Source organism: Ammospiza caudacuta, chromosome 3, assembly GCF_027887145.1.
Source record: "Ammospiza caudacuta isolate bAmmCau1 chromosome 3, bAmmCau1.pri, whole genome shotgun sequence".
Classification (NCBI taxonomy): Eukaryota; Metazoa; Chordata; class Aves; order Passeriformes; family Passerellidae; genus Ammospiza; species Ammospiza caudacuta.
This window is the reverse complement of record NC_080595.1, coordinates 87,394,660-87,407,355: the sequence shown is the minus strand read 5'-3', so window position 1 is coordinate 87,407,355 and position 12,696 is coordinate 87,394,660. Positions and strand designations below refer to the sequence as shown.

Sequence of the window (12,696 nt, the reverse complement as noted above, 5' to 3'; positions counted from 1 at the left end):
CTTCATCTACACTAGGCTTAGCCTTACCATTCTGATAACTTAAAGGTAAAGATTACCTGATAGTTTAGTGGATCATAACAGAGCAACTATAACTTGGTTGCTGGAAAGGACACACATACTAAATTTCTGGTCCTCATAGAAGAAACAAGGACATTTTCAAGCCCAATGGAGACCAATGGAGCATAATAATCATCTTGGCATTAACTCCAAATAAAGGCAAATCCAGCAGATTCAACATTGGGAAGGGAACTAAGTTGGTTCTAAAAACCTTAAAGTCACATTCTCACCTCTGCTCTGATTTGTTACATCAACTTTAAAGGCAGCATCTGTATCTTAAAATGAAGTTGATTTACAAATATAGTCAAAACAAATTTCAAATCTGAGAATCATACTCTCATAGTATGAGATACATAGTGTAGTGCTATGCATTGCTATCACATCTATCCTACAGAAATATCTTCCCTATATTATACATATACTCTATTTACTCTGTAGTTTACTTTATGTTGCTCTTTTCTTAAAGATTAAACATTCAAAAAGTTTTTAATTGGAAGAAGCAGGAAGAATTTAGGCTCACCTGTGAACAAGAAATTTCTCTATCTTGTGGAGAGAGAGAGATCTGTGGAACAAGTTCCTACAGGAATCAAGGACAAGCCTCTGTGTTTTCTGAGGGACTATTCATGCATTTTACCAAACAAACTTTCAGAAGTGCTCAAATTCTCCAAAGCACAATAGAAGACAAGCTATCAAAGAAGCTGAACTGCTTAACTGTCACAGAGTTGTTTTCAAAAAGGTCTTTGTGTGCCTAACAATAAGAAAAACTAGAGACCAGACCTTAAGTAGTTACTAAAAAACTGCAATATCTAGAGTGATTTTTAAAACCAAGTAGTAAGTCACTTTTAACTGCCATACCTGTGGAAAAACACCTGTATTTAATAAGTAAAGAACTCAGACATATTTTGAAGCAATTTTAAGAGCATTTATTAAGGAAAGAGACCATAAATTACAATTTAATAGAAATAAACTTTTTTTCAGCATATCTAATTCTAAACTGTTTCCAATTTTTCCCTCAGGTAGAAAATAATCCATATAGCAAGACAGAATTGAAATTATACACAAATTGGATTACTTTTTGGGGCAACTTGCTCAAAAACAAAATTCTCATAAATTGACTATCACCTACTGTTTACTTAAGAAATAAATGTAAGGGAAAGTTATGCTCATATAAAGCATTTAATCTTTTCTTGTTAGACTAGTATTGATCTAAAATCTCATTTTAATAAAATATGAAAAGTTAAAATATATTTTTCAGTGTAAATATATTACTGCCTCAACATTTTATTCTGTACAAATTTAGTTGTTACTTATGGCAACATAATTGGCTGGAAAGATGCCAGTTTTTCCTCCTATTGTTCCTTCCCACCAATCAAACTGGGAATTTGTTTTAGTTGTCACTGTGATTCTGTCTCCAGCTTTGAAAGTCAAGTCACCTGGCTGTTGTCCTTCAAATGAATAAAGTGCTGTCACTTCAACTGGATCACTCCCAGAGTTATCTGAAATAAAAGAAATTAAATAAAAAGGAAATTACTAAAAGTAAATTCTTAGTGTCAACACACACACTAAGTTCTTAAATAGAATATTCTTAGATGATAATAGAAAAGGATGACAAAAATACTAAAATAATCTCTATGGACATATAAACCACTGATGAAAAATCCCCTCTGTTTCCACTATAATCTTAGGTAAGTGAAATTTGGATTCCAGCCTATCAGCACAGTCTATTTAATAAAATAATGCTCTATACAAAGTAAAGATCAGCCAGTTTTCTGTATGCCTCATATGGTCAGAGAAAGTGGGAACAAAGGTGGTGTGTTGAGGAAAGCACAAATGTTTCCTGAATGGCTGCTATCAGAGCCACTGCCCAGGTTTGAGTTTTTGTTTGTGTTCTCTGTGACAGCTTCTTCATGGAAACGGCAAAACTCAAAGGAGAAAATTTGATTTTTTAATCAAAACTCAGGATATAGGATGGCAAAATACAAAATATCCATAGCACTTCCCTTCTTGTTCCATAGGTTTTGCAGTGTCTGGGATTTTGGTGTTGGGATTTTGGTGTATCTCAGATGTTAAACAGAACCCAGTAAATGTGCCAGTGGAAAGAACTGATTATGTTTGATGTACTGGAAGTGACTTGGTTTGTATGGGGTATTTATGACCACATATACAAATGGCTTTTATTCTCCTTGCACCAGTCTCTTACATAACTCTTTCAGTTCTCAGCTGGGGTTGGAATCATGCCATAAGGCTTCTAAACTAATTTAAAAACTATCAAAATCTTGCATACTATTGTCCATTCCTGTAGAAAATTTCAGCCAATATTTATCATTTAGCCAATGTTTAGTACCACTGAACTTTAAATCTGAGTATCTTCAATTTAACAATAAATGTTTTTGCTCGATTCCTTTAACTGTCTGAGATATAGGAGGTAGTTGCTTTAGATTAATGTTGATTTAGAAAACACTTAAATCTCTCACGAGTGAATCTAAAAGTGAAAAATGGAAGGTAAAATGGAAGATTAGTTAAGAGGAAGCAATGTTTACACAGTCAGATAGAGAGATTTTAGGGTGTATTGCTCATATGGACGTGATGGCTGCATACATGATCAAGCATGCCAGATTAAAGGCTTTTAGAATTAGCTGCACCTTCTTGCTGTCAAAACTGTTGCAAAAGGGGAAACCCAACCTCTCACTAGTTTATACACTGCCAGCAGAGAGCTAGAAAGTGTGGTGAGAGAAGCATTCATACAACTTTTTTTGGTTGTTTTTTTGCAGTCTGTCTTCAGCAACTGATACCCACAGATTTTTTTTTTTTCTTCTGGTTGTTTTTATCATTTCAAAAGGAAGAGGAAAAATTTTTTTCCCTAAGGCTCACAAACACAAACTGTAGCCAAAGAGGACAGAGAAGAACAATGGACCACAAATGCACAAAGAGCACAGGGTTTTTTCCCCCCACAGCTGTCAATATATATGTTCATTCTACAGGTGAGTGCTTTCTCTTCATGATCTGCATTTTTAGCAATCACCAAAGACTAATAGAAAATTATTTAGCCATGAGCTGGGAGAGATTTGATTGCAGAGAAGTCAAGTGCCATCTTTCTTGATCACACAGTATCTCTCTCCTGATATCTACAGTCATGACTGAAAGTCATACAACACTGTTTCTTTTACTGTGAAAATAAAACCAAATTTATCAGGTCCATATCTCCACCAGTTACTCCTACCAAAAAGGCATATTGCAGCTTTTCTAAACATATCTTTTACTGTCACCACTGAAACCCTGACAGACCAAATATTCAGCAATTACACAATTTTCCTCCGAGAATTCAAGCATTTGATGCAGTTGGGATGATATGATGTGCTCTCATGCACAGTTTAGTTTGAAGCTAGATATTTTGATTGAGGAAATCATAGAAAAAGTATGAAGTAGAACATCAACTTTTTACTCCTAACACTAACTGAAGAATAGTCAGAAAATACTGTAGCCCAGGACTCTTTAGGTGCTGTGGCATGAAAACAGTTATGACTCAGTTCCATATAAAAAGGAAGAAGGGGTGTGTTTTACCCCTGTGCCACATTCAGGTAGTACACATGGGTTAAGTGCATTTATATGCTACAATGAAGACAAAAATTTCCTATGCTTTGAGTTCTTAAATCTATGTGTTTTTATCATGTAAATGAATAATCATTCAAAGAGAATTGGAGATACTATATATTTAAAACTGCCCAAAATATATATGGAAAAAGTAGATGTTTGACAGAGCAAAAGAAAAGACTGAAAGTGCTAAAAGTGAGGTGAGATCTTATTCTCAAAAAGAAAAAGAGCTGTCAAGACCACTATGACATGCTGGACTCACAGCAATGGTAAGTAACTAATATTTATCACCTCCATGACTGAATCTGCACTAAGACTATAATTCCTCTTATACAAACTGCTGAGTATTCTGAAATTGGCTCTGTAAAAGCAGGAGGAAAAATGAAAGGAAACACGACACAAATTGAGCTTGAAAAGGTGGAAAAACATCTATATGTGAGATATCGAAGGGTAGGAGTGCATTCAATGCACTACAACCATGCCTCCAATTATTGTTTGCTCTGTCATAGGAACAAAACTGTTTTATGTGTTTCTCTTGTCCCTATACATGTGCATCTTTCCAAACATAGAGAAAACTCAAAGCACTACAGCTGAATATGAACACCCAGTTCTATGTCCTTGCCCCATTAGCTACCTGCAATCATTTAAATGCATTTTTCAGCTTTATTCCTATCAGCTCTTTCATAGCCATTCCTACTTAATTTTCCCTAGCAGCCTTTTATCATACTATAGTTTTGTTTCATTTTGTTTCTCATAAAGATTTCAGTTCTGTAGTTTTGTAGCACAATGCAGACAGAATGCATATTTCTTGCCTCAAGAGTTCAGCATCTCATATTTATATGGATCATCCTAATAATAAGGCACCTTACATGAATGCACTGTTACAAAATCCACCACATAGATTGTAAGGAGGATCTATTCTGTGTTCTCATTTCCCAATTTCAGTTTTACACAGAAGGGTTTTAAATAAAATTCTTATATTCCACATGAAGATCCCTGAAAGCACAGACATAAACGACATTTGCAGCTCACACAAGATGGTGCTACAGTGCTACATACAGCATATGATACTAAGATCATTGAGATTCATGAGTATGCATACTACAAGAAAAACAAACTACATTGTGGAAAATCCTTATTTGTTATTGCTGTTTGAATACACACTTCCACAAACACAGTGGTCAAAACAGAAAATATAGAAATTTTGGTTGAAGGCAAATTAGTAGCCAGCATATATATTCAATACTCCAGCATACACAGGTATGGCACGTGTTTGATGACAAACTTCTATGACCACAATATCTTTCCAGTTCATTTATCTTTACATACCATAATGATTTGCAGATTTTGTGAAGGACCCCTGCTACAGATAAAAGACTTAGTGGGGTTTAAAGTAGAGTGAATTTATGGCCTCTTGGGTGTGCTACATTACAGTCCCAGAGTGAATGAAAGAGCAACAAAACTATTTTTAATTATGGCGCATTTACCGCGTAATAAAAGCATTTTCTATGAAGTTGCTGTAGAACAGATACATTGCCTACTCTTCTGTGACTCAGTTAAGAGTGCCAGTTTTTGACTACAAGGCCAGCTGGCACAGACTGGCCACATACATACCATAAACACTGACCAGAGAGATCAGCCACATGCAAACTGCCTCCTGGTTCCTATAGTGGAATAAGAACTAAACTACATCTTGGAATTATTTGGGAAAGTGCAAGGTGAGAATAATGTCAAGGCAGTTTCTAACAACACAACCACATAAGTAAATGAGTTACAGTGCTTGGCCTCGTGCCTTCACACTGTTTAATTTACTAGTAGCTATAGCAGCTACTAGTTTCACATTCTAATGTGAGCTTATAAAATATTAGTAAAGCCATAGGCTGTTTACAAGACTGGATTTTGGAGAAGAAGGCATTTGTAATAATTTTGGCTTAAGCTTATGATACTTTCAAAACCCAGCTCTAAGTTGGAACACAGTTCAGCTGTGGGCCCCAAATTTAATTTTACTGGCATAGATGCATATATCCCCCAGCCATCAGCCTGATGCTGAATATCTTGCAGAAGATGTGCTGCTTTTGGCCATGGACACAGCAATAAAACCAAAACAAGTTTCATGTACTTGAGGTTAGTGATGAGATTGCTAAGCACCCACTTTGCAAATTTTGCTAATTGTCAGTAATTTGAGTGTAATTTGTCAGTAATTTCACTCTCTGCCCCCTTAGTGGGATGTGAAAGAGAAATGGAGGGCTAAAAGTAAGAAAACTCATGGACTCATGGGTTGGGATAAGAACATTAAAATAATCTAAATAAAACAATATTTTTAAATTAAAATGTAAGGAAAAGGAAAATAACAAGAAGAGAGAGAAATAAAACCCAAGATAAGCAGGCAATGCAAAAAATGGCAATTGCTCACCACTAACCAAATTATGCTCAGCCTGTTCCCAAGCAGTGGCCCCCTAGGCAGCTTTCCCCCAGGTTTATATACTGAGTATGACCCTGTGGGATATCCCTTTACCCAGCTGGGATCAGCTGTCCAAGCTGTAATAGAATTCTTATTGCTTAAATGGAGGCCGAGAAAACTAAGCAACCACATGGACCCTGTTTGTGCAGAAGTAAGATAAAACCAACAAACAGACCTAATGATGGAAAACAACTAACAGATTGGGCAGATGCAAAAATCTGTGCTTTTGAAAACAAACATATCAAGTATCAGAAAGGTTTAGTATACTAGTACACTGTTCAGAGGATCAGGTATTTCTTATAGGTTTAATATGAGAGATATTACTAACAGTGAACAGACAAATATTAGTTCTTTACTCATTATGGGCTTTTTCTTGGAAAGGGTTAGTACTGAGTTTATAATCAGAGTTAGGAAAGAATTCAAAGTAGGATAAAGAACTATGTCAATTACTGGGCCCAGTAAATCTGGAAATCTGAGTAAAAAACAGTAGTTGGTGCCATTAACAATGAAGACTTAACAGGAAATTTTAATGTCAACCTTAGAAAATGGTCTAAACACCATCACCTGCTAAGATACCACTGTGAGTGTAAATACTGTCTGTATACATTTATTGGTTACATGCCTGAAGGATGTTAAAAAGTAAGACTATCATCAAGCCCCAACCAAACACGTTAAGAGTGGAATACAACCATTAGCTTAATTCAACAGCTATAGATGAGCCTATGCAAAGAAAGCAAACTATATCATAAGCTGCATTAGGCAAAGTACTGACAACAGATCAGGGGAGGTGATCTCCTTTACTCAGCACTGGCATGGCCACACCTGCAGTGCAGTCCAGTTCTGAGATTCTCAGTACAAGAGAAACATAGGCATGCAGGAGACAATCCAGCAAAGGGCCACATGGAAGCTGCCATTGGGGCATCTCTCCTATGCAGAAGGGCTGAGAGAGCCCAGGGAAGAAAAGGCTTATCAGTGTCTATAGATATCTGAAGGGACAGTAAAAACAGGGTGGAGTCAGGCTCTTGCCAGTGATGCCCAGTGACACAGGCAATGGGCATGTACTGAAACACAGGAAGTGCTGACTGAACATCAGGAAACACTTTTTTACCCTAAGGGTGACTGAACAGATTTCCTAGAGTTTTCATCTTTGGAGGTATTCAAAAGATATGAACCCAATCCTGCTTGAGCAAGGGGGTTGGACTAGATGATATCTAGAGGCCTTTTTCAATCTCATCCATTCTGCAATTTGGTGAAAAACTTCAAAGAGACTTTTGAAATAAAGTTACCTGAAAGTATAAAAGCAGCACGAAAATTTGTAATTGTAGGGAGTTTGGACCGGACCAGCTGTAATCAAAACCCAGCTGGATACTAATGGAACTCACACTGTCAGCATCATCTGATGGTCAGGCCAGACAGAGCAGACTTCTCAACACACACTGGCTAGCCTGTATCCAGCTAGGGGAGTGCCCTATTACGGAGCACACCTAATAGGGACTCCCATTTCTCTGAGAATGTGACCTCCTGGTAAGGCCTACTTGTCAACATATGGATCAGCGTGTTGTAAGGAGCTGCGCTGGCACACAAACAAATCAGTTTAGCCTAGGACTGACAGAACAACTCTTAGATCAGAGTTTAGTAAAATAAAGGGCTGAAGAGAAAGACTTATTGGTGGATGAGCAATATGAGAAATGAGATGAGGCAGTAAATTACAAGAGTATTATCGTACAGGTATGTCAGCATTTGCTGTGTTCCTCAACTGACAGAGCTAGATAAAAACTAAAAGGTAACACTGGCTCTTTGCAGGATAAATGAGAAGGAGAAACTAAAGATCGAAATTTCTGACTTGAGAAATGCAGCAGCATTGGGCCCTGATGATGACTAAAGGCAGGAAGAGAAATGCTTAAAGTTCAATTTTGAAGTAGGTAGGTGAACCACTAAGTTAAATCTGTGATACTAACAAGATTGAGATGAAAGCTAGATCTGTCAGAGGTTCTGTCTGAGCTCAAAGACATACTTAACATGAGAGCCAGTGGGGGAATGTAAAAGATGGACAAAATGATAGGGCAGGAAATTACCTTTGAAGCAAGAACTGAATCTAGATGAGAGCAAAGAAATATTGAATTTGCAAAGGTCAGAGGAAAGGATGTTGCAACAATTGAATCATAATAGGACGAAAACATAGACAAAAGCAGAGACAGAAAGAAAAGGCTGATCTTTAAAGTGGTACCCAGAGAACATCTATAGGTCTCATTGCTCCTATAGTGAAAGTAAGAACTTCTAAAGAAATTCAAGTTGAAGAACACATGAGCTCTGCAGCGGTTGCCAAGATGAAGTTTAAGATTCTATTTGGCAATTTTTATCTAGAATTCGCAATTAGTTAACAAAAGAATATCTGAGTAAAGGAGAAATAGAAATTATTTGAAGAAAATATTATCTAGTAAATTAAAAGCAACAAAGAACAGCTAGCTGGGAAAACTTAGCAGAAAAATAGAGGGCTGAATATGGAAGACTTTTCAGTGAGACACCCAAAATATAAATGTAAAGGTGATTACAGACATAGCCCAGCAATAGAATTCAAGGATCTCAAGTATTACCAAAGAAAACAGAAGATGAATATTAATATAACAGGTTACATACAGAATGATGGAATGCAATTACTAATATGTGGTTGTACACAGGTCAGCAGAGACTTGGAAGTAAGAGTTACATTTATGTCAGTTAATGGCTCCTTTCCATGTTATTGAACTTGATGTCCCCAAATGAGAGTCCAGGTTCCAGTGCCAAATCACATTGGCATAAATTAGCAAAGACTAATTTATCAGCATAGATAGAACCAATGGCTTGAACAGGGAGCAAGAGAAACTCTTTAAAAGAAGGTGAAGCATACTACTGAAGAAGTTCAAAACAAGAAAAAAGATTAGATAACAGCAGTATGATCAGCTTTGGACTTCACAAGATGAAGCATGAGATGATAATGCTGCAAAGAGATATTGTGGGCTGGAGGGTTAGAAAGAAGCAACTAGATCAGATAGATACCTGGGACAGAGAGAGAGAGAGAGAGGGGAGATAAAACAATGAGAATTTTCTGCATCGGGGAGAGCTCTCAAGTTTAGATAAGATGTGAACTGAGTAAAACCATCTTATCTGCATCAGTGTCCTCCTGAAAGATAAACAGTATGAACAGGTAAAAGGCAACAGACACTGGTTAGGACCTGAAGCATGGTCTAGTAATGCAAGGCCTCCATACAGGTGAGACCAGCAGCTCATAACTGAATGAAGCACATTCTCTGAGACTAGGTCAGAGTCTGGTATGTGGCCAGACAATAAACTGGGTTTTTTGCCACTTCTCTTTTTACCCCATTAGTCATCTGGGGAGGTTATTTCACAGTGTATCCCCCTGGCTGCTAAGATAACTTTCTTAATGTCTAGCTCCAAATAATTCAGTATTGGCATACTGTTTTGTTTTTTTTTTTCTTTTTGTTCAACATTGTCCTTTGGTTGAAACCTTTCTTGACAATTATATGCTTGATTTATGCTTTTATAGTCAAAACCCATTTTTTCACACCTTCAGACTGTTACACTAAAAATAAGATAGTTACCACATCTGAGACTCCTTACTCCACTCATTCAATCATTTAACTTCTCCACATCTATTCAGATTAACCTACTCGTGCAAATGAATAAACAGAATATCATCATTAGGTAAAAGGCCTGTAGTAACTGACCTTTCACATTACCAATAAACAAAGAATTGTTTAAATGGAATGGTGAAGGAACAGAAGGAACAGAGAACTTACTTTTTGGAGAACATGGGTTTTCATATGAATGTGAAAATTGTAATTAAAAAAAAATTTGTGATGAATCCGCACATGAGACTGTTGAATGGTTTTTTCTAATGAGGAGATAACCATGAATGAAGAAATCAGCAAATGAAAAATGGAAGGGAAAGGAGAGCAGAGAACACTGCAGGAACTGGAAGCCACAGAAAGGTGAAGTGCAAGAACAGGAGAAGTATTAGTGATGTAGCAGAGCCACTCTTGTAGCTGAAGACTGAGCTAAGAGTAAAATATGTGATAAAGCTAGACAACACAGAGCTAAAGGGTCAAATCCATTGAGAAGAATCTTAATGAAGTTACAGAAACAAATAACAAAGATCAAGAAATCAGGGGAATGTGTACATAATTTAAAGAAACTTAAATATATCTAGAGAGGTATTTTGAAAATTAATGGATGTATTCCAAATCTCAGAACTCTAAACCCAGAGCCAAATTGGAACTCAACATAATACAGTACTGAATACAGGTAATACTCACTAGTTTGACAATCACCAATTGAACAAAAAGTCATTGGTTCCATAAACTGCTTTAATAGTAGTGGATTATCAAAGTAGAGAAGTCTATTTGTACAATAATGGAATCTACTTTAACGTTACAAAAAGGAAAAAAATCAAAAAACCAAAAAAAAAAAAAAAAAAAAAAAAGCAGCTACCAAACAGAAGACTAGAGGGATGCAAATTTAAGAGGGAAGATAAATATGTCTTTGTGATTAGTGCCTTGATCTGTTCCCTGGCCATAAGAAATACTAGCACATGAAGTAAATGGTGCAGCTGTTTCAAAGAGACTAAGGAACCAAGCCTAAAACTGGCCTGTTGATATTAATTTAGAAAATACTTAAGTTCAGCATTAATCAGGTTGAAGTCAAAGCATTAATTATGTACCAGACCAGTGATACAGAGAGAGAAACTGGACAGTGCATTGTCTGATACAATGTTAATTCTGCATTGCTCTTTTCACCAAAGAGGTTATGAACCTGAAAATACCAAAGCCTCAGTGACACGGTACCTTTTTCAAGAATGAGAAAAATCCAACATCTTGGCTGTATATGATCAGTCATACTGGGGAATATCTACCTTTTACTCTATCTAAACTTACCCCTTGGTTTTCTTTATATTTGAAGTCTATTTCTGAACTATTATTTAGAAGAGCAGCTAAAAAAGAGATTTGATGTCTTAGGTGAATTGCATCAGGGACAGTCAAAGAAACATTGGAAGGGAAGTGAGAAGCAGGTGTGGCAGAAAGATGTAAGGCTTAGTGCTGGGTTTTAAAGGAAACCACTAATTATTCTAACATATCTGTCTGCTGAAAGCTTTTCAGTCCTTTAATGCTAAGGATAGCACACCTTATCTCACTATGACATTTTGTAATTGCTTTTGAAAATTTTAAAACAGGAAAGAATACTAGTTTTAAATGCAAAATATGTGAATTATAGTAGTCTTGATCATCATAAATCTGATAACACTATGAGTTATAACATAGAAAAAACAGAAGATACTTTGTGGATATTCTAAAACCAATCTACATCTGTTGATAATCGGAAAGCAAAGTTGTGTCAGTATCTAAAGAATACATGCATGCAACTGAACTTCTCTCCTTATAAACAAAGCAATGGAAACAATTTCATTAATGTTATAACAGTCAACTTTTCACAGAATAATTCTGAAAACGATACTCTCATATGTAAAGAAATAAAGATTAAAAAGTACAGAATTGTACATTCATTACTACATGAACATTTAAAAAATTAATCTCTTTTACAACTAATTTTTCCACTCATGACTTTAGAAAGCAATCAAAATGATGAAAACTGCAACTAAAAATAGTATTCTGTTATTTAAATAAAAAACCACATAGTTTGCAATGGGTGTGACTACCATATTGAATATCTTCTCAAATTTAAAAACCTCTTGCATATATTATGGAATACTTTTATGAAAAAGGACTGGGTCATTTACTTCCTGGAATGTAAAAAAAGAAAGAAAAATTCCAAAGTAATGAAATATTTAAACAACACTACCTCAAAATGTCCCTTTATGACCACATACAATGATGACTACATGACAAAAGCAGTAACTCATTCCATATAACTTTTCGAAAATTGGCATCTTGGAGACTAAGATATCATTAAGTATAGTTCACTGAATACGTATACTTTTTAATATTTTATGTTTGAAAAAGTTTAATGCAAATAATAGTCCATGTTCTGATGATGTCTAAATTGCAAGGCTTTACATGTGTAAGGGGTTTCCAACAAATTTAAGTAATGTCAGTTTTGTCTCAAAGTTGCAGCTCAGAGCCACAGAGGTGATGTTGAATTCACGTTCACAGATAGGATGAACAAAAGTTAAGTCAAATCACTGCATTAGCTAAGTTACAATGTCATGATAAGCAGAAATAAGACATATCACAATGCTGAAATTCACTTATTGGGCCTTATTGGGCAATGTTCATTTGGAAGCTTTACCTTTCACTATGTCTGAAGGCCTAAATAGGCCTTAAAGAGCAGAATCTTGGCAAAGTGGCAAATGATCTGTTTAAAAACTTATGAAGGAAATGAAGTAAGGAAAGTCAGAGAAAAGATGAAAGAAAGTGCTATATGAATTACTACACAGAGAATAAGAGGTCAGTAAATTAAAAGATTTTATGGCTTTCTTCTATTGTAACATGACAAAACATCAGAGAGGACTGGGAAAAATGGACTAAAGAAGAACCACATTGTCATGTATTATACACTGCGACCCTGTAGAAATT

At 35.9% G+C, this 12,696-nt stretch overlaps 1 protein-coding gene across 2 annotated transcripts in view; it reads right to left on the bottom strand.

Moving 5' to 3' along the window:
• Window positions 1-982: 982 nt before the first annotated feature.
• The window catches only part of SH3YL1 (SH3 and SYLF domain containing 1), a 45,289-nt gene continuing 33,575 nt past the window's right edge, over window positions 983-12,696 (bottom strand). For both annotated transcript variants that reach the window (XM_058802113.1, XM_058802114.1), the window contains exon 10: window positions 983-1,553. In XM_058802113.1, the coding sequence (XP_058658096.1) occupies window positions 1,354-1,553 (200 nt within the window). In that variant the 3' untranslated portion in view covers window positions 983-1,353. The remainder of the gene's footprint in view (window positions 1,554-12,696) is intronic.